The sequence below is a fragment of the Arachis hypogaea genome, chromosome 16 (assembly GCF_003086295.3).
Source record: "Arachis hypogaea cultivar Tifrunner chromosome 16, arahy.Tifrunner.gnm2.J5K5, whole genome shotgun sequence".
Lineage (NCBI taxonomy): Eukaryota > Viridiplantae > Streptophyta > Magnoliopsida > Fabales > Fabaceae > Arachis > Arachis hypogaea.
The window spans coordinates 148662859-148686596 of record NC_092051.1 but is presented as its reverse complement, the minus strand read 5'-3'; the positions used below and the strand labels follow the sequence as shown (position 1 = coordinate 148686596).

Genomic DNA, 23738 nt, shown 5'->3' with positions numbered 1-23738 from the left:
TTGCAACTGAGTTGTAATCTCTTTAATTTCAAGAAAATGGTGATAGCAGCAGCCATAGGTTAACATTATAGGGACACTATTATTATGGTGGATTGGTGACTATGTAAAACAGCAACTGTTTGTTTCTGCCATTGAATAATGAGAAGTTTACTCAGAAAGCACACACTGACATAACATAATTCATCTCAATTACTATGTTTCATGAGAGCACAGAACGGTTCTCGAGTTATTGAAAGAAATAAATAGATAGCTTCGACTCTAAGTTATTCATAATAATTAGAGACATATTGCATAGTTTAAGATATTAAAAGCAAATCCATGCCCTTCATTATTGACCAACAGATGATCAAAAAATATATGCAGCAAGATACACACTACAACACAAAATTAGGCTTCCTAACAAATAAATTAGGTAACATCCAAGAGAAATAATGAAATTGGAAAAGATTTGGTGCATAAATTTTCTTTTTTATAATTTTTTTTGTTATGTTTAAGATTAAAATCTGAAACCATTTATAAAGAGAGAAAAAAAAAGGTGCTATAAATTTGCTTTAACATTTGCATCTCTTGACCATGTTTCATGGGTCATAATCGTGTTGTGCAAATTTCTACTAGTTTGTAATGTTACATCATAGTTAGGGTTGTAACTTGTAAGTGAATTCAATTCAACATGAAATTTGTGATTGGTAGTAAAATATTTATTCTCTTGTTGACACCTATAAATGTGGTGGATATTCTTGTCCTGTTAACTAATTGTCTCAAACTCGATTTTTGGGAATGAAAAACAGAGATGCTATGTTACATAAAAAAAAATTAGTCACTAACTCAGTCACTATATATTTGCATATATATGTATTGTTTCACATATTTTTAATATGTATTTTATATTTTAATATATATTTTATCCAAATAATGAACGATGAAAATATTAATTGTTGGAAAAATATCCGGAAGGGAATGTATGATGAATCACATTCTTATAAGGCAATTGGAAATGGACCATTTCTTTTAGATGCAAAAACATTCATAGGTCATAGCCATGTCAATTCAATTGCATTTCAACAAAAGAGAACTGTAACTGAAAAATAGTAGACTTTAGTTGACTTTGTAATTTTGATACAATTCACTTTTCATTGCTAATACTTTATGGAATCATGAATAACTCTAAAATAACTAGTATCCAAATACAGAAGAATAAGATTATATGAAAAGAACAGAACAAAATCCAAATATTTATTCTATTCCCACTTCAAATGGGATTTTGATGACTCTTTAAAAGCAATTAATTCACACAAAATTATGTGTGAAAAAAATATAGCAGAACCAAGATTCAAGGGTATTCTTCCTTTCATCTATGTTCAAACAACTAGCATCCAAATCCTATTACCAGAAAGCCGCCGATTGAACCAAACTAACCCCATGCAGAGCATTATTCTTTTTTTTTTTGAAATAAAAGAGCTCAACACATTAGAGTGGAGCAGAACGAACTAGGCAACGAAAACATAAGACAACCAAAACCAAAAGAAAACCTTTCAACACTCCTTAAGTCATCTCCGGCAAAGCCATCAACAATTAAAGGGGTCCACACCTCTCCACTCATTGCAGTTAGACATGACCAAGTTGATTATTTCAGCTACACCTATAGCACTATTCTAAAAAATCTTTCTATTCCTTTCTAGCCAAATATTCCATATTATTGCACAGAACCACATTAACCTCTGTTTGCGATCCTCTTTTCTACACGGCTCCTCTGTCCAGCTAAGAAAATGCTCCTTAGTGATCCTGGCCAAGTCCACTGTCTGCCAACACAACTTCAGATTTTCCTGATCCACTACTATCAACCTTTTCTCCTACAACCCATTTCAATTTCTTGTAACCAAACTTCTCAATCAACATTGTCAAAGCTTGTTTCTTCTCTTCATTGGCCCAATAGAAGTTGTCAATCCAAAACAAACCACCGGCCCTTAAAACTCTATCAATATCAAACATCAAAAACTCCAACTTCTCTATCTTCCCTCCAACACCAACAACATCAATTGCACTTGAAGCATGAATCAGATCAAACACATTGTCATAGAAAGGGAACCTATGATCTAAACTCAAGTAAAGAGGGAAAAGCCCTCTTGCAGCAATGAACTCACTGAATGGTGCATCAACATTGAGAGTGCTAGTGATCACAGTAACATTCCTCTCAGCCATTCTAGCTGCAAATGTTCCAGAACCACCACCAATATCAAAACCCATTCTAACACCTCCATTACTACTTCCCCATCCAAAACATCATCAACAAGAAAATCATTCTTAACCTTCACAAACCTTTGATTCTCATTACCATTCTTAACCAAATCAAAGCAATCAATGCATTCTTTACTCAACTTTTTCCCTTTCAAACACTCAAAACTCTTGCAATTAAGTCCACTCCAATTAACACTCTTCTTACCACTACTACCAACAACAAAAGGGTTCCAAAGCGAATTGGGAAAAGGGTTAAGTCCTACCTTTGAAACTGTCTTTGAAAAGCACCTTCTTCTTGGTAATGGCTCACACCCTTTCGCAATCAGCTTCTGAGCAAACTCCAATCATCATTGCAAGGACCATTGATCTTGTAGCTCATGTACTGTGACAACAAGTCTGAATTTTTTTCACACAAATGGCCAACAGAAGGAAGCATCTCAGTGATCCCAGTTCTTGAATCTTTGCCTAGAGGTAGCTGGTGATGCTGCAGGAACATTTTCAACTCATTTGCAATGTTGGGTCTTGAAAGATCAATGCTTTCATAGCCAAGGAGCTCTTTTTCCATCTGGGCAAGTTTCTTCTGAGACAAATTAATCTCTCTCGGTATAATGAAAACTTGTTCTGAGTGTGTTTTGGCGAAGAAGTGAAAGCATACAGAGCAAAAAGATTTGTGGTTATGACGGAGAAGACATAACTATGTTCACAGCTGAAGAACACAGTGTTGCTTTTCTGAATCTGGCAGTTCCATCACCAATTTTCAGAGAAACAGAACCCATTTTTTCCTTGTTCGTTTCTTACCGGTGAGAAATCACTGACACCGATGAGTGTGGAGAGTGCCAAGTGAAGGTGTGAGTTGAAGAGAGTAAGATCCAAAAATGGAACCTATGTCGGTTGAGCATGTTACTACTTACAAGTACTACTATGTTTTTTTCTTTGTTATTATTTTGATAAATTCTATGGTAGCTATAATTTGATGGTTAATTTATTTTTTATGGTAATTTTTAAATATTTAATAATTATTTATTTTTAGATTTTTAAAATTAAATATTAATTTTTAACTGTTTTGATAAATTAGACAAATACTTTTAGATACTATAACAATAAAAAAATATTGTCTTGGGCAAAGCCCAAAATATCCTACTCAAATTTAAAATTCAAACTCTTAAGAACTCAAAGTCCCATTCTAAAATGGTTATCCTAGATTGGTTGAAGCATTTAAAACCCTCATAAAATTTAGATGAGAGTATTTAAAATCTTGGACCACTTATGAATGGATCTAAGTAGGAATAAAGTGAATATTATTAACTAAGATAAAGCATTAAATAAAGTCTATTAGGTCCTACTCTTACGGTGATCCTCCTTCACAGCATCTATTCTGTAGTTAAATATTAATATATATACCTAATATATTTTTTATTTGGATTAATTTCTATGTATAAGTATTTTACACTTACAAGCTTGAAGAAAACAAAACTCACTAAACGTGTTGCTTATGTTATGTGCCTCTTTAACAGACTTTTAAATTAATTCAAATTAATTAACGCGTAAATATATAACTTCTATTTTTCAAAAGATTTCGTTTCTTTTTTCGAATTTTTTGTCAAATTTGTTGGATCTCCTTCGTGTTTCGCTTTTTTTTCAATTTTCATGGTTTCTGAAATCAAGTTTTGAAGATAATGGAACTTCAGAAATACACCCAAATGATTACAAAATATACCCAAACGATTACAAAAAAGATTATAGAAATACACCCAAACGGTTACAAAAATACACCCAAAAGATTATAGAAATACACCCAAAGGATTTAAGAAATACACCAAAAACATGGGAGAGACAGTATATTTCTTCTTGAAATCTTTTAATGTTTTGCTGGTTAAGGATGAGGCACATAACAGAGACAATCTAGAAAAAAAACTTAGAAGAACACTAAAACAGTACCTTGAATAATGTTTCTTCGTTTTTTTTTTGTGATTTTTTATGGAGATTTGTATCTTTTCTTCTTGATTTCTTCTACTCTTCGTGAGGAGTTGGAACGTGTCTTCAGAATCGTAGTTTGTTTTGAATGTCGCTTGAATCTTGATGGTTTGCATTTTGATTGAGGAAGAAGAGAAAGAGTGCGGCATAATGAACGCGTGCATTGGACGCTCGATTTTAAAGGAGTTGTGCGCATGTCTTTTTTTTTTTACTTGAATCAACTGGTATAGCTTGTAAACCAAAAAAGCTTGTATGTGTAGCAAGCCTCTTTTTATTTTCGCTAGAGAATCAAGAAGAGTATAGCCAACAACAAATCAACAAACATATTTAAACTACACTTTATATTAATTAATTATCATTAATGATTGATTATTTAAATTTTATTTTTTAAAAAATATAAAATTATTAATTATTAATTATCACTTTTTTACTTTAATTCACTTTTTACTATTTATTACGGATACCTTAATTCCTCTTTTCGAAAAAAAGTTCAAACTAAAAAAAACAAAACAAAATATAAATAATCATCTAAATCCTAAGAAAAAAACATACAAAACATAGAAAAAAGAATCCTCCAAAACTGATAAAAAGAATCATCTGAAATTTAGGAAAAAAAACACAAAAAAACTAGTTAAAAGAATCATTCAAAACTAAATAGGAAAAGGAGAAGAAGAAGAGTCGTACGATGACCGGCGATGATATTTTGGACGGCGTTGTGTACGGTGGGAGACTCACGGTGGCACGTTGCGAGCAGAAAGCCACAGAAACCATGCATCATGAGTGGAGGAATCGCCATGAATCAGAGTAGTTGATCACACGTCGTCGCAAATGGAGTCCGGCAGTGGCTGCGTCGCAATGGATGGGGCTGCGACGGTGCAGATGCGTCAGGACGGTGGGCACGGCGTCAATGAAAGAAGGACGACGACGGGACGCGAGGAAGAGGCCGCGCAATGTGACGAAAGGCGACAGTGATTGTTGGACGACAGCGTCAAAAACTGCACGGAGATGTCAAGTTTATGGGATGAGAGATTTGTCTATCTTCAGAATAAAAAGGAATTAGATTTTTTATGAATTATATTTATTGTATATTATAAATGTAATTAATTAGGATAAATGTAGAAATTTTTTTATTTTAAATTTTAATTTTTATTTATTTATAAAATTTAAATTATAATAAAGTTGGCTTATGTTGACTTGTAGGAGAGTTGTTTACTTTGTTTTCCCATATTTTTCCTAAACCAATTAATCAAATATGGTTTGTAGGGAAATCTTTGATAATATATGACAAATCACGAAGAGGCACCATCACAAGAAAAGTTATGGGCATAATTGCGAGGTGTCTTGGAGCAAAAAGCCTAAAACGGAAGGAAAACTTTGTTTTTTGTTTTAATTTCTGGGTCAAGATCTTTTTTGGATCAATTATAAGGTATATTGGGCTACGATCCAAAGAGGAAACCCATTTAATGTATGCCAACCCAGCCCATACCTATGATGGGTTATAGAAGGTAGTTGACAAACACTAAAAATCGCGCATGAAAAAATAACACACTTAAAATCACGAAGCAGCAAGAAATGTAGATGGAGAGATTTCGAGGGAAAGGTAAAAGAAATTTTAATTTAATTTTTTAAAACCCTAAAAAATTATACAATTTCATTCGCCGCCAAATTCTAGACTTTGGTTTTTGTCATAAATCTAATGCTTACTTTATTAGCTTTTTTTTTATTACCATTTTATTGTAAGAGTTTAATTTTAATATATTAATAGTGCTATATTTTACATAATTATTGTCTTATTGATATGAACTCAATTATTTTAAGCAGTAACTCTGACCCACTAAAGAAAGTAAAAACAATTAGGCTGAATGACCAAACACCAGAGAAGAAGAGTATTGTAATAAGGAAACAACCAGCATGTAACATTCTTACTATCATAATATCACATTTTTGGCTGCGTTATTCTGATATTTAGAAGTATTACGACGATTTCATATACTTAATAATAAAATAAGAGTATTTGACTCAAAATCGTGTCATTGTTCTTTTTGAAACCCAAAAAATAAATACTTTTTAAATAAAATAAAACAAGCATATACATGTATAAAACTTCTTACTCAAGTAACCTATACATATGATACACATACAAATCATACAACTCATATCCCTCTTATAAAATACAATATTGATGGCGAGAGGTAAGTAAATAAAAACTAAATAGCATTATTGACTAAGTGAAACGCAATACAACCCTTCGTAAGTTTTTTCATCCGTCTCATGAAAAGATAAAGCTGTCGGGGGTGAGAATCTAACCACACGGTCTCACCACAGAGTTTCAGAATTGTCATAATAAGATATTTAAAAATAAATCTATTTTTAAACTCAGTGATTATTGTTCGTCATTTGAATCCTTTAAAAAATCAACTAATCATCCAAAAACTCTTTTCAAAAATCAATATTTAAATATCTAGAAATTCAAAACCTTTATTTTCTTATAAGAAAATCTTAATCAGAAACCAACCATACAATCAATCAATTCAGCACCAAAGCTCATTCTCAAAAGTAGAACACTAGGACAAACACAGGCAAAACAGGCAAGGAAAGCACATGTTTAAGTAGTAGTTACAGCGCAGTTTAACAATTAGGCAAACCAAAACAAATTCAAAACCCAAGCAAAGCATACAAATACATATGATGCATGTCTATTCTATGGCTAATGAGCTCATCAGTCCGTTATACAGCCAATTCGACAAATCCGGTTTGCTAAACCCTTAGTTTGTCCCCCGATGCGCATCCCCATGAGTCTATGCATAGCTTTTTCTCATGTATATATCAAATCGCTCAATGGGGGCACCATTCCCGGGAATTTATAATTGTCCGGTCACCCTTACGTCGAGGGTCAACAGAGTATCGAGTCTCAACCTAGAGCAAGTGGTCGCAAGTATCCAGAAAAACTCGTGTCTCAGATAATTCAAATTCATAAGCCATATGAATAATTTATTCAACATTCATCAATATCTAAGCCATTCTCAATATTATCATCATTCGTCAATCCATATCTCATTTTCAAATTCATTCAGAAATCATATTTCAAAGTCAGTCCTCATCATCCTTCCTTCCATTCCGTTCATTAACAATCCCAATCCAAAACATAATTCTTTCTTTTCTAAATAAATCAATCTTAAAACATATAATATTTAAAACCAAATCTTTTTAAATAATTACTTCAAACGAAATTTCAAATTTTATAAAATTTTGATAGTATCTCCTCTAAAACTCGGACTCTGTCCCTCTTTTCGGGTTCCATCCAAACATTCCTCAACCCCTTCCTCAACCATTTCCAAATCTCAATCATTTTCCAAAATTCAACTAGTTCTAATATCAAATTATTTTCAACTCCAACCATTTCCAACAATAAATCTTTTTCAAAGTTAAACCAGCTCAAATATTAAATTATTTATAAAATCAAACTAATTCAAAATTAAACCGTTTTCAAAATTAATTCATTTTTATATCTCAAATCATTTTCAAAGCCGATTCATTTACTTTATCAAATTAACTTCAGAACCAAGAAAAACCACTTTTCATAATAATTAACTAAATAATTTTTCAAACTAATTTCTTTTTAACAATCACACACCACTCAAACAACCACATTCATAAGACAATCATAATTATAGACATATGTTTCTCTCGTTAATATCTATTTATAACAACTTAATAAAATAAAATAAATTTTAAGAAAATTCATATTAACTACGCGACAAAACCCTTAAAATTCTGATTTCAAAGCGGCGGCGTCAAATCCGACTATCCCCCAGCAATCACAGTCTCTAAGCACAATACGCAAGAGCATAGTTCAACCTTAAAACATTAACTCGCGTAAAACTCCATAATCTATAACAGAACAGTAACAGAGGAGTTTTCGAAACAAAAGCAACTTACTGCGTAGCAAGAAACCAAGAGCAACACGGTCGTACCTCCGGCGGTCCTCACTAGTAAGAACAGAATCGGCATGAACCACTTAGGATAGATCTGGCACGATGGATTTCCACCGAATCAGAACCAAACGACAGGAGAAGCTCACAGCAGCGGCGCACGTCTTGAGAAGGCAGAGGCTTCAGCTGCGGTGATGGACCTTCGGCGACGGTGGAGGAACGGCGGCGACGACGGCGGGCACGGCGGCGACTCTACATGCGACGGTGACAGTGATGACTTCACCTCCTCTGCATGCGAGCTCTCTTCTCTGTCCGTGTCTGTGGTTCGCGCTCCCTTCTCCCTTAATGGCAACACGACGGCGAGGCGCAGGCTCAGGCTCCATGGACGGGACGGCGATGGCGGCAGCACGGCTTCCCGCGTGTAGTAGTTCGGGGCCTCCTTACTTCAGCGGTGTTGGCGGTAGTGGCGAGACCCAGTGGCGTCAGTGCAGCCTCCCTCTTCTCCTCCCTCAGTTCACTCCTCTTCTTCGGATATCACTTTCTCTTCCCTCCTTCTCCTGTTTTCATTTCCTTTTTCTTTTTTCTTTCTTTTTAGTTTTGTTTGTTTGTTTTTTTTTTTTTTTTTTTTGAAGCTATGTTGGATATTGAAAAAAGGGAGGGTGGCGGTGGAGGGTTAGGTTAGAAGGGGTTAGGGTTTTGTGTATTTAATTTTAGGATTATGACAAATGTAAAATTATGAATTTTTAGGTAAATTAAGATTTTGTTAAATTTTAATAAAATTAAGAGATATTATATTAAATTAAATTCTAAATTAATCCATTTAAATTATTTTAAAATATTATTTAATTATCAATTTGTTGATTGGCTTTTAATTAAGTATTATAATTTAAAATATAAGGTAATATAATTAAATTTTTTTATTTATAAAAATTAAAGTATTAATTTTTAAAATCACAATTATTTAAATCAAATCATGTAATTCTTATTATTTTACAATTTCTAAATTTTATAATTTAAACATGAAAACTACTCAACAATTATAAAATTAGATAAAATTTCTAATTTAATTATCAAAATTTGATTTACTTAGTTTTAATAAAATAATTTTTGAAATTAAAATACTTAAAAAATAAATTAATTAAAATTAGCTCATAATAAGATTTTTCAAAAATTTTGGATCTTACGCATCACAAAAAAATAATTTTATTAGCGATTTAGTGATAACAACTTAGTGGATGGTTGATTTGGCGGAACTTGAAACAAAATTTTGGGGCAGATAGAAGATAATTCTCAAAATGTTTTTGATAAAGACTCCATTTAAGATAAACTCGTTTAACTTCATTTCTCTGATTTAGGTAATATTACCAAATTTAAAGACGTTTTTTAGGGTCTCGTTTCAAAAAATTAAGGTCAAATTCAACTTTTTGAACTTTTGAAGGTTGTATCTCACTTTCTCCGTGATTCATTAAAGTAGAAGAACTATCTACATGTGTTGATATTGTAAAAGTTATATGTTCTCCTTCTTAAATATTAGCATTCCTTTTAAAAAATGCACCAATTCTTTGATTTTTCATTGTTAATTTATATAAAAATTTGAATATATATCCTGTAGAATATGTAAAGAAGAAGTTAGAATGACAAACATTAAAATTTATAATATTTATTGAATTTTTTATCAATTTATACAAATACAATAATATTAATACTTATTGAATATTTTATTATTTTTTATCATATAAAAAAATTAAATTAAATAAATAATAAAATATAAAATAATATTAAATTAAATAAATAAAAAATATCTAATTTTTTATATTTGAACTTAAAGATAGAGACTAGAGAGAGTGTTGTTTATTGAACTTATTTAGTACTTTAAGTCGTAGTAAAGTATTTAAACCAATTAAATATTTTTTATTTTTTAAAAAAAATATTACTAATTTTTTTATAAAAAGTTTGGGGGATCATAACCCCTTTATCTAAACTAAACCCTTTTTGTCTGAATTAAACTCTGCCATTAGACAAGAGGAGAAAAGAGGAATGCAAAAAATATACTGTGTTAGTGGAGCCTCTCTTGCTCATCTCTTATTGTTTCATACGTTAAAGATTGTTGATATTGCTGCTTGTATTTTACTATTGATTTTGGAAATTGCTTTAGAAATTGATTGTTCTAACATATTTATAAGTTATTCAATCACATCTATTCAAAAATAACGATTATTCATGCGATTAATGTAAAAGATTATTATTTTTACTTATATGACATTATATAATTAAATGCATAAATACAATTATTTTATACGAATAATGTATTAAAATTAAATGTATAACTATAAATATATGAAATTAATTTTCATGTATTATAAAAGCATTTTACACAAATATCCAATGATACCATGCTAATCCAAGTAATTAGTTTTCAAACTCAATGGTCATAAACAAATTAAATGAATTGAATGAGTTGCATGAAATTAAAGCCACCAACGATCTATATAGTTTATACCACCAATGGATGACTTTTCAAACTTAAATAAAAAATGGAAACGATACAATTTTATAGTTACATTGAATCAAAATTTATGGATTCATACGTTAGCCCAAACCAATAAAGACATACCTCTAACAATCAATCCATTAGGTTGAAGCTATACGTCAGTATATTTCCTCATTTATTCTCTCTTGTCCGTTATCACCTGCCTCATTTTGAAATGACCCTTTGCCATTTCAGTTAAACATCTTATAAATTCTCTTTCATCACTCAAACAATCAATATCATGCGTAAATGCTTGTCAGAATTAGTTACTAATTCAAATATGCCAGTAAAAGTATACAATCAACCTGCATTATCTATCAATTTATTATTTTATTTTTATTGTTATGCAGCTGGAAAAAAATAAACAACTCCTTTTTGTCCCATGTTTGATATGTAAATATATAAATATGTGTTGGCTTAACCACTCAAACGGTCATTATCAAAGGGGTGGAAGATACTTGTTAGTTGTGGGCGAGTGATTTCTTCTTTCAAACACCAAAATAATAAGAATTTAATTTTATGCACCTAAAATATGTTCTATAATTAATTGTGTATTGATGTATTAGCTAAAATAACTAATTTCAAATTCACTATTTATAAATATTTAAACACATATATCGAAATTAAATTCAAATAGTAATTAATAAATAAATAAAATTCCCTTGACAGAATGAAAATTTGAAGTAGTTTAAGCAGAATAGTAGTAGTTAGTACTAATCAGTTACTAAACACTAACCAACCGAGTCTTAAATAAAGGCACCGATAGCGTGATCATACGTGTAACCGTTACCCCAACCGCGTGTTAGTTTGACAGCTGTATCCTAGTAACAACCTCCAATAACCGCCACGACCGGTCACTTTCCACCGGCCCAACCGGTTATTCTTATCTTTCCGTTTTCCCCAGTAAACCAACTCTTATTAGTTATTATATTCTCTCTTATAAATATTTATTTGTTCTTCAACGTCTCATATTTTCTTTATAAGAATCACAGAGCTTGGTGCTCTGTTTCGCTTTTGTGTTGGAATTTGATTTGATTCTTATTGCAATGGATCGAGTTAAGGGCCCGTGGAGCCCGGAGGAGGACGAGACGCTGAGGAGGCTGGTGGGAGCCCACGGGCCGAGAAACTGGACTATTATCAGCAAGTCCATTCCAGGACGATCCGGCAAGTCGTGCCGGTTGCGGTGGTGCAATCAGCTGTCACCGGAGGTGGAGCACCGCGCATTCACGCCGGAGGAGGACGATATCATCGTCAGAGCCCACGCTGAGTTCGGAAACAAGTGGGCCACGATAGCCCGGTTACTTAACGGAAGAACCGATAACGCCGTCAAGAATCACTGGAACTCTACGCTCAAAAGGAAATGCCGCTCTACTGCTTCTGACGCCGTCACCGTCGCCGTTTACCCCGACGCGCAGCCTCTTAAAAGATCCGCCAGTGTCGGCCCGTGCCACGTTACCACGCCTAGCAGCCCGTCGGGCTCTGAGCTCAGCGATCCCGGGCTTCCCTCTCTGTCAACCCCGGGTTCGGATCCAAGAACGTTGCTGAGCTTGTCGCTGCCGGGATCATCGGGATCAGGCGCAGGCTCAGATTCGATTAAAGATGGGCTTGGTTCTGGGCTTTGTCCTGATCCTGACCCGGCCCAAATGTTCAGTCCGGAGTTCTTGGCGATGATGCAAGAAATGGTGAGGAAAGAGGTTAGGAATTACATGTCGATGGTTGAAGAGAACGGGGTTCGCATGCAGCAGACGGAAGCGATTCGAAACGGTGTTATGAAACGAATGGGAATTAGAAACGGATTAGAGAGGTAAAAAGACGGTGTTGCCCCTTGGAGCAGGAACAGTTTTCTTTTTCTTTTTCTGTGCTTTCTTTCTGAACGGTTATTAGATTAGTTTTCAACTTTTCATTTTCATTTCCCTTCAGTCCTTCACTCGAGGGCAAAACAAAAAAAAGAGTTGGAATAATTTTGGTGGTGTACAGAATGAACATAAAACTGAGTGATGATTCAATTTTAATTGCGCATTTTGCTGAGGAATGGTACCGTGGCCAATTATGAATATCATATGATGAATAAATAAATAAACCGCCATACGTTATTTAAAAATTGAAGAGAAATGATTGTGATGAGCGTGCATAATGAAAATGATGATGATGAAGGGGTGGGTTAGAGATTGGTGTATTGAACTAAAATTGCTGATTCTGGTGGAAAACAAGTTGGTGATGGCGACAGAAAGGTTAAAATTAAAAACAAAAAAAAAAAAGAAAAGAAACTGTTTTTGTTTGGATTCGGCAAATTGAAGGAAGAAGAAACATAAAAAAAAGTGGGGTCAGAGTTGGAAGGTTTTTGTTTCTTGGCGGTGGGAACTTGTTGGGTAAGTGATTGACAGATTGAGTGATGCCAAGTTGCCAACCCATTTAGGGCATGTGATAAATAAGGAAAAACAATACTCTCTATCTATACTCAATTCTACCTCATTTTTATCAGTTAATTTAGTTTGGATTTTGATTTCCTCAAATTTAAATCACTTCAAATCATACTCAGCTTCATCAACTCACTTACGGCATTCAGGTTAAAATCTTTTAAATTAATGCATGTTCAAGACTAGATAGCTGGATTTAAATTTTTTTTGGTAAGAGATAGCTGGATTTAAATTTGATTCAAAACAAAATATTTGCATATATTTAGTTAGATATATCAAGTTACTTAAGCTAGTAAATTCTTTATATTATAATTAAGTTGTTAAGGTTCAAATTTTAAACACTGTAAAAATATATTTTAATACAAAAATATTAGTCATAAATAAAATTAGTTACTAAAATCGGTCATTATATATTTGTAGATAAATACATATATAATTTAATTTATTTTTAGTGTATATTTTATATTTTAATTAATATTTTATACTAATAATTAATTTTAGTTGTTCATTTTTTATATATATTATTTCAGAGTATTTATTAAAATTTATTTTAGCATAAAAAATTATTTTCAGAATCAACTTTCAGTTGGCCTAGGTTTTTAGGTTAGGAATTTTCCCTCTCCATGTTCTCCTTTCTATTCCCCTTATAACAAAAAAGAATCAAACCTGAATAAATTATAATACTACGATGAATGGTAGATTGACACATTGATACATAAATCATAAGTAGTCTCATCAAACCCTATAATTTAATAAATAAATAACAAATTAGTATTTATTTTTTTTAAGCAAACACCAAATTAGTTGATTTGAGTATGCTATGCTTGTAACTTGTAAGTTGTAACTACCAAAGTAAAAACATCCTAGCAGTTAGAAAATCAAGGACTTTATTCGTAAAACTAACAATATTTTGGTTAATGAGTTTTTCTCAATTCTTCCGTTTTGATCATTTTGTAAAAGAATTAACGAGTTTGGGCTTTAAAGTTACTCGATGAGCATGTCAAAAAGATTTTTTTTTTTTACAATTATATTAAGTATATATTAAAATCAATCACCAAAATTAATTATCGTATATAAATATATATACAAATATAAAATTTTAAAAATTAAAAAGAATTTACTATCACTTATAGTCACGCACTTTTTCTACTACCATATTTATCTACAATGGCCACTACTATTTTCATTGCGATTTTTTGTCACATCTATTATAATCAAACAAAATTTCTTTATCTGATTTTCACTACAAATCAAATACTGTGTACAAATATCTATACAAATATAAAATGAATAAAATCTCAAATTAATTTCCAACTTTTAAAGTGGTTTTGTTTATTACTTATTGATTTTTACAATTTTGAACTGTGAGACAAATCCAATTAGTTGCTAAACTTGTGAAACGAAACATTTTAGTTAGCTAATATGTCATGTAATTTAAAATATAAAATTTAATTACCAATAATCAAATAATTACATTAGTAAGTCACCAAAAAAAAATAATTACATTAACTACATCTCAAATATTAATTATTAAATCAATTATTTGTATAAAATATATATTGAAATATAAAATAAATATTAAAAATAAATAAATAATATATATTTAATATTTTTTATAATCAAATATTAGTAACTATATAAATTGCTAAGAAATTTTAAAGCAAATCCAGAATTTTACTAAAATAAAATATACCGACCATATACAACACTGGCCGTTGGCAATGGCAGTGCATGGAATGATGAGAATGACTTGAGTTTTGGAAGTTTGTGAAAATAAAAGTAATAATAATAAAGAATGGAAAAAAATGAGAAAAAGAGATTTCAGAACTGGACCTCATATTCAACGAAGAACAGCTGTATTAGATCAGTACTCAGTAATACTTAATTCAAAAAAAATAATTAATTAGTTAGTTAATTTAATTTTTTTATTTTTAATTAACTTTTTAGATTGTTCTAAATATTAGGTCACGATAGTAGAAAATATTATATGTATATACTACACAAATATTAATCATCAAAATAAATTATGGAACAAAATTTTAAAATCATTTTAAATAAGTTAAAATTTAAAAAACTAAATTTAATATTTAGTATTTACTCAAACAAAACCATCACCTGAATATTCGCACAATTAATAATATAATTTAATTTTTTTTCTAATACAAGATTCAATAATAATGTAAAAAAAATCCTATTATTACAGGAAAGAACAATTCACATACGATTCTAAGAGCATCTAAAGTTTGTAGACCTCAATAACACGTGCCCCAAACCACTTCATGATTTGATTTTTTTTTTTTCCATCTAAATTCAATTTTATTATTTTTACGGGTAAATTATAGTTTTTTTTCTTAAAATTTATTAAAACTTTTTAAAATATTTTTATTTTATTTTATTTTAATTTTATCATAAAATTTTTTCATTTATATTAAATCTATTCTTGTGATTAATTTTTTAAAAATTTATGATCAATTCAGTAATAATTTTATAAAAACAATCCTCAACACAAACAAATTATTGTCATACATTATTATTAAATTAATCTTAAATATTTTAAAATTTAAATGTCAGAATATATTTAATACAAATAAAAAATTTGAAAAACAAAATAAAATTAAAAAATATGTTTAAAATTTTTAACATAATTCAGAGACAAAAAAATATAATTTGCTCTATTTTTTAAACAAAAAAAATAATAATAAAGAATGATATATGGGACATATCCTAAGGTCAGGTGCATGCGTTATTTCGTCCTTTTGCGAGTACAACTTTTCCACTTCACAACCGTCCTCTTGCGTACACTTCAAACTTCAAACTAATCAATCTTGTACTACATCACATGCCCATTTAATTAATTTATAAATAAATATTCTCTTGGTATAGTAGTAATTAATAAACTTAATTGATTTTCATCTCAAATTGAGTGATTAGGATCTTGGCAAGTTTTAAAACATATCCCTCTATTCTCTTTTCAAGGAGCATGTCTATTATGTAAGATCATATCTCTCTTTGTAAATCAATTAGCTAGCTAAAGATATATTGATTAAGGGAATAATCAATTTTTACATTTTCTATAAAATAAAATTTACTTAATAAGATCGTAAAATTATGATAACAGAAAATGGTCCCAAAAGTATGAAGTGGGTATAGGGGGTAGGCTAGCTTTATGGATGAACATTATTAATCTGGGCATTGGATTCCAACAAGGTACATGAACCTATGCAAAGGGATTAATGTTATAGGGTAGGGTCACAACAACATTATATTGTTATTGTGTCAGTTAGGTTTCATCTTTTCTTAGAATAGCATTTCCCAAGTACACCTTTTGCTACGGACTGCTTCTTTAATCTATTCATTATTTAATTTATTTACTATGCTATATATACATGCATACATGTATGCTTTATTATTAAAGTGATTCCATTCTCAATAATAACCTTCAATTAATCAATTCTCACATGTTTGTAGAATGAATGGCGAAGGTTCCTTGCTCCTTAAAACAAAGAGAATCGATTGAGGTTAATTTAGAATAAAATATAGCCCTTGCATATCTAGCTAGCTAGTAGATTGAATTTGCACGTGTGTCTGTTCCACTACGAACCACATTATTAATGATTCGTTTAACACTCTCTTGAGCCTTCATTGTGTGTATGTTGAAGAAGCATACAATTTCTCCAAGTTCGTAACAAAACTAATATAAGTCTCAATGTTTGGTTTGTTGAGTCAATTTTGAATTTTGTATTGATATATTAGTTCAAATTTCTTCTTTTTAGGTCCACTAGGTGTAAATCCAAGATGTTTGCCGAGTAAGAGCCAATACCTAATTTGTATCCTAATTCTAATATGTAAAGTTTCACCTAGATTAAAAATAAAAAATAAAATATGTCTTATAAGGATATGGAGAGATCTTTCTTCTAAATGCGTTTGGATGGGTTAGGTCTAGTGGTTGTTAGTTGTGTTAGGATTAATAGTTGTGTAGTTTTCTATCCTCCATCAAGAACAAAATGTAATTTTTTTTTTTGTTTTCCAGGTATCCCCAACCCGATAGGTTAAGGACTAATCTGTCACAGATTTAAACTCCATTTAAGCGGACGAGTAAGCTAACCACTCAACCAACCCAAGTTGATTACAAAAATGTAAAATTTGAAGTCATAAAGTGTTCAATATCTACAACTACATAATGGATCAAACTGGGCCAAATAACGATTACTTGTGGTAACTCTAGTGATTATTACTTATTAGTTGTGTTTTTAGTTGTCTATTAAGATTGTATATTTTTTATTTATACTATATATTTTTTGTTTTTGGTCAAGTATTTATACTATATTTGGTAAGGGTTTATTAACGTTTTTGTTTTGTTGGTTAAGAGATAAGCCCAATTCCTATTTCATATTTCCTAAATACAAGATAAGCCCATATCAAGAAGGTACTTTGGGAATCCTGGGCTGAATTTGTTGGTAGTGTGTTTGGTGATGGCCATAAGGTGACCCAATGGGTTGCACTGAAAACTTCAAGTCCACTTTGATTGATATTTCAAAGAGTAATAACAAGTAGAATTTGCAGTTGCAGTTTTGATTGAATAACAAAATATGGGATCTTTTAATACCTTGTAACCGAGTTCAAACCTTAAAAATAACTAAATAGTGGATAAAACTCTTAAAGTGTATGAATGTGAAGTGTGTGTGAGTTTATGATCATTTTGTCAAGCTCGTGAATTAATTCGTAAACTTGTATGAATTTAAGAAGTGGAATCGAGTTAATTTGGACACAAATTCGTTTATGAGTAAATTCGACTAGATTCACATAAACTTAATTAAAATCACTGAGTTTAAATTCGAGTTAGCGAGTTTAATAATGGTACCCGTTTTAGCCCAAAACAGTGCCGTTTTGGCCGAAAATTAAAAAAAAATGCAACCCTAATGACTTGGGCTCGTCACTCACTCTTCTTTCACTCTCTCTGCCATTCTTTCACTCTCGCTCTCTCACCCTCTCCCTCTTCATTGTTGTGACATCTCACCTCTGTCATGTCTGTTGTTTGTCGTTCGCCACCGATGGTCACCTATGCGTACGTCGCTTCCTACTCTCTGCTATGTTTTTCCTCCTCACATTCTCTATTGAATTTGTGCTGTTCAGTTTCACTTCAAGTGGAGCATATACCGTCTTCTGTGTTGCCGTCATTTGCCGCGCGCGTTGCTGGTTGTTAGTGTTCTTCGACTCTTCTGCCGTCCGCTGCGTTTTCATCTTTTGTTCGCGCACCGCCGTCGTTGTCTGACTGCACAACAGTGACAACACAACTGTCTGGGACTTCTTCTCCATTCAGGTACGTTTTAAAAAATCTACAACTTAATTACTTCACTTTCTTACTTGATCTGTTTTATGTGATAGTTATTACTGTTATTGAACTTTGCAATAGTTGTTAATTCATTGTTAAATTTAAGTTAATTCTGTAATAGTTGATAGTTATTTCTGTATTTTTTATTTGTTAGTTGTTACTTAATTCACTGTTAAACTTAAGTTAATTCTGTGATAGTTGTTAGTTGTTAATGTATTTTTTTTTAAGAATAATTTTGAATTTAATTATCATAAAAAAATCATGTTTCTGATGAAGACGATGAAGATCATAATGTTGATATTATAGAAGATGAAGATATTAGAGAATTTCAGTTTTAGATTTGTAGTTTATTAGAATATATAATTATTGTATTTTTTTCTGTTATGTTTTATGTTAAACTAGATGCTTTATCTGAAGAATTTAAATGTATGTTTTAAAATATTTGTTGTAATTGTTGTATTAATTAATGTACTATTTTAATTTATTATGTATTTTAAATTAAAAATTATTAAATGTCTATATTTAAATAAGTATATATATTATATATGATATATATTTTTTATAAAAAATTTATAATAGATAAATTCATACGAGTTTGCAAATTGAGTCTATGAATTAAGTCTAAATCAATTTCACAAATTTATTTAGACTTACAAATTTGACAATCTTATTTGTGATGCCTGTAGAATTTGGTTAAATTGCCTCTCAAGTTTCAAAATGTGTCTAGGTAAAGGATAGAGACAATATAATTATGATATTAAAATAGATCATGTTTTGCAGAAAATATTAAAAACGAAAACACAAATCTAAACATATTCACTTATTTGTTGGTTAGCGAAAAAGACCATCATCTCATCCAAATGCACCATAAATCATATATTAATTATTGTTGCTCAAATTGGCGTGTAATAAGTACCTATTTGATAAATTTAAATATTTGATTGGATTGTTTGATGCTTGAAACAATGTATAATTATATTGCAAATGTGCCATGCATTTGTTCGTTAATTAATATTTCATTTGGTGCGTTTCCTGTTAATTAGGAGCACTATCATTTTATTTATCAACTTATTTGCGTTACATACACACATATATATTAATATATATATATCAAATATTTCTTCTTTTTTTTTATTTATATATTTTAGTTGGTTGACTTTAAATAGTTATCAACAATATAATCAGGAGTATCTTTAGGATACCAGAAATTCTACTTGTACTTAAATGTGATATTATGTTAGGTACCTTGTCTCATCATATATTGGATAATTAATGAGTGAAATCTTTATTTAGTTTCTTATATATGTCGTCACGTACAATCCTATCTATGTCTTTTTTTATAATACTAAGTTTTATTGGAATAAATATAAAATGAGTGTCTCAAAATACAAGTTTTAATTTGTATATTATTTTTAAATTTATTTTGATAAAAACATCAAAAAAATTTTATCATTCTATTAATACAAATTATCATAAAATCATTCATTTTAAAAATTTAACTTGATAAAAAAAGAATATTATATCTCTAACGACGTCTCTTCAAACAAAAATTTATTTTGGGTTTGCTTAAATTTGTTATATAGGTTTTCTTCATTTTTTAGTTTGTCTCATATTAATTTTTTTTTTTTTTGGATCAAACAAAGATTAAACTAAATCTTTCGATCATACAAATTTTAATACCACATCACGAAATCATGTCTCTTAAAAATTTAAATTGATAGGTAGCACATAAATAGTTATAATTTTAAATACATTGTTGACTATATTTAAAAGTAAAATAAAATAAATTTCCATCTAAACTTTATTTTCTTGATTCCTACGTTATTCTCTTAAAGAAGTTTGTTAGCAAAGTTAAATCCCTTAAGAATCAACTAGAATTTAATTAATAATTCCATATATATATATACCAACACAACTACACAAGGGTAGTTTGTTTATCTGATAAGAAGATAAAAGTAGTGTATGTTATGATGATCTTGTTCTTCAACATACACCACTATTATTATTATTATTGTTCTTTATCATCATCATCAAACCTTGTTTTGATGATTACCATTTTCTTCTTCTTTTGGCTGATCTTATTATCATGCCATGTGGAAGGATCATCAAGGTTTCTTCTTCTACCACATCATCAGCGATTCAAGATTGTTCGAGCCTTCTCTGGTCCTAGTCACGGTGGAATTGGTCACAAATTATTGCTTCCTTAATAATTAGGCATATTATTGTATGATTATCATTACTATTAATTACTTTACATCCAAATAATATGTGGTTTATGTAATGATATTAAACTCTTAGAGAATTGCTTGTATATATGTTTATATATGAAACGCTTTTAATGCCTTACAAGTTATATATGATGAATTGTATATATGATTTTCTTGTTTTATTATGTGAGATTTTTTTTTTTTAGAATTTGGTGCAGAAGATCTCAAGCAATGTTTCTATTTCTTAGCAATAACCTAAGAGAGAATTACTCAATTAAAATTGAGCTCAACTGTTTAGCCATCATCCCTTAGCTTTTATGTTTGGTGAAAAATATCTACATTATTATTATCCATTCTTATTTTTTCAATATTACAAGAAAAGTTGATTTTAGTAGCCATCATTATTGCTGGTATTTTTCTTATTTAATATTTTTACTTTTATTTTTTGTGCGCATAGGAGGTAAACATCTTGTTTTGTGGGTTTGGACTACTCGCTTCTTATGCAAAAAAATAAAAAATAATAAAAAAATAAAATAAAGGGTTTTCCTTTAGCTTTTACTGATAAGATATAGAAGAAAACAATACTATTATTGATCCTCCAAGTCCAAAGGTTCTTATAATGATGTATTCAAAAAAAAAAATTGCATATTTTCTATGAATAATTGAATCATACGAAATGAAAACTAATTGATTATGGTGGCTTGAATGAACAAACAACGAATTTTATGATGGGTTTCTTAGTACTAGAAAATCATTTTTAGCGACTTTTTTTTAACGATAATAAAAAGAGTTGTGAGTTTATTTATCGTTAAGTAAACATTATTCGTTTTATACTTTATCGCAAAAAATATATAATTATCATTAATAATATATAGTAATAATGACAAATATATATAATTATCTTTAACATATAAGTTAAATATATAATAGTGATTATGATATTGTATGTCATTAAAGTCATTTTTGTTTTAATGTTTATACAATCATACTATGTAGATATAAAAAATTAGTCAGTAAATTAATTATTTGTATATAATATATATTAAAATATAAAATATATATTTTAAATATATAATAATTAATTTAGTAACTAATTTAATAATATATATATATATATATATATATTGAGTTATGTATAATTGTATATAACTAATTTTAATTTGACGATGACATATGTTATTTTATTGGGTTAAATACTTAATTAGTTTTGATGGTCTCATTTAATATTGCAAGCCAAAAATATAAAGAAACACAAGCCCAAACACAAGGATTCATAATCATTACTGGTGGGTATTTATAACCAATGAATCCCATAGAAAATAATGCAAAGAAAATAGTTGGGCTAAATAAAACAAATCCAATCCCAACCCATGAAGACTCCATCAAACTGAAGATCTCCAAAGCCAAAGTTTACATATTTGCTTCAGTAAAAGAACCAAAAAAAAGAGAGAGAGCTTCGTTCCTCTTGTACATTTCACCAGAGAAGAAAGAAAAAGAAAGGGTTAAGCAAAAAATAAATGTCTAATCGCCAAAATCAAACTATATTAAGCTAAGTCAGAAGATAAAAGGTGATTTATTTCCATTTGCATGCATGTTAATTTCTTCACTCCTTCTCCAACTTTCTACGATACCATTTTTTGGTTAAATGAAGAAAGAAGTCTTTGATCTCTGCTGCTGTAAATCAACAATTCACAAAGTTTTTTGGAGGCAAAGCACATTATTAATGGTTCGAATTTGGGTTTACCACTGAACAATTTTCTCTGTGCTACTCAAATATCTTCGGTCAAGCAAAAAGAATCAGCTTTGAAATTCCTAATTTTGAGGTTAATTGAAGAAAGTGAAATAACAAGCTTGGGGAAGCACACATCTCGAGAAGTTGACTTGAAAGAAAGCAATTCAGCAACATGGTAAGAGATACAAAAAGAAAATTTTTTATCTTTCTGAAGACAAGGAGAAAGAACCAGAGTTTGAGTTTCAAAGAGAGCTTCCTAAGAAAGTTCAACATTTTGGACAGTGCATTCTAGAGAAAGAAGCATTCCGCCAATACGAAGAACCCAAATTAGTGATAGCTCAATCCGATTCATCTTATAGCAACAGAGGTTGTTGAAACATTAATCTTCTTCATATTTTATAGATTGTAATTTCAATTTTAATGTATATATTTCTATAATTTCTTGAGTTGAAAAAATGACGAAAGAGAGAGAGAGTTTAAGAAAAAGTCAAAGAGTGACAAAAAGTTGGGTGATACACTTGAGTGAAAAGTCTAGAGTGATTTCAGAATTCTTTAGGTTGTTTTATATGTCTTGTATTTTGTACCTGTGAAGTACTTCTTTTTAAGTTAGGTTAACACTTAGAGTGGAGAGTTAGGTATTAGCATAACCAAGTCAAGTTATGATAGAATTTGAGAAGGAAAGGATTGTGTCAATCCTGTGAAATTGGTTTATGTAATACTTCAACTATAATGGAAATTCCACTACTATTGTAGTGGAGATTAGATATAAGTTGCATTGCATAAGGCAACTAAATCAAAATACATGTTGGTATCATTCTTCTTCTCTTTCTCTGAGTTATGTTTTCTGATATTTATGAGATAAGACTAAATTATCTCATAAAATTTTTGTTGTAGAGTTCAAATAGATTCTAAGTCAAAGTAAAAAATTAAAAAATTATTTCATTAAAAAAAAGTCATAGATTCAACTCTTTTTCTCTAAACTTTTTCCAACCTTCAATATATATATTTTTTATTGGATCATATGAGGAATATAAATAAAGATCTTAAAGTTAAAGAATTTAATATTAAATCTTATTTCTTTTCACTCACAAATGGTGTACCTTGTAATACGACCTAATGAGTATATATGTGGTTTCTCTGTTTTAAAACTTAAACGTTAATAAATTCTCGGAATGATGCACGAGAATGTTACATATTTAATATTATACATACATGACATTCACGAGATTACATGGACTTTAATTTTTTTTTTTTAATCAAATCATGGTTCACAAGGAACAACAATAATTTGGTATAATGAATCAAAAGGGATTATTAAAGTCAGTGGTTGCTCCGTATAAGATATAAATCCCTATAATCACCTTATTTCCTTTTTCTCT

At 30.0% G+C, this 23738-nt stretch overlaps 1 protein-coding gene, 1 long non-coding RNA gene and 1 pseudogene across 2 annotated transcripts; 2 read left to right on the top strand and 1 right to left on the bottom strand.

Annotated features, from left to right (window-relative positions):
• Positions 1–1143: 1143 nt before the first annotated feature.
• On the bottom strand, positions 1144–3154 carry LOC112697788 (probable methyltransferase At1g29790; annotated as a pseudogene).
• A 7850-nt stretch (positions 3155–11004) lies between these two features.
• On the top strand, positions 11005–12683 carry LOC112697787 (transcription factor MYB44). Its single transcript, XM_025751114.3, has one exon. It carries the CDS (start codon positions 11718–11720, stop codon positions 12477–12479), a length of 762 nt encoding a protein of 253 aa, XP_025606899.1. The 5' UTR covers positions 11005–11717; the 3' UTR covers positions 12480–12683.
• A 5337-nt stretch (positions 12684–18020) lies between these two features.
• On the top strand, positions 18021–20791 carry LOC140179873 (uncharacterized). The gene is made up of 3 exons (XR_011873706.1): positions 18021–18153; positions 18222–18408; positions 20521–20791. It is a non-coding gene; the product is annotated as an uncharacterized lncRNA (long non-coding RNA).
• The last annotated feature ends 2947 nt before the right edge of the window (positions 20792–23738 follow it).

Excerpts from the sequence above, each read along its gene's own strand:
- LOC112697787 (XM_025751114.3), top strand. The coding sequence starts at position 11,718 with ATGGATCGAGTTAAGGGCCCGTGGAGCCCGGAGGAGGACGAGACGCTG.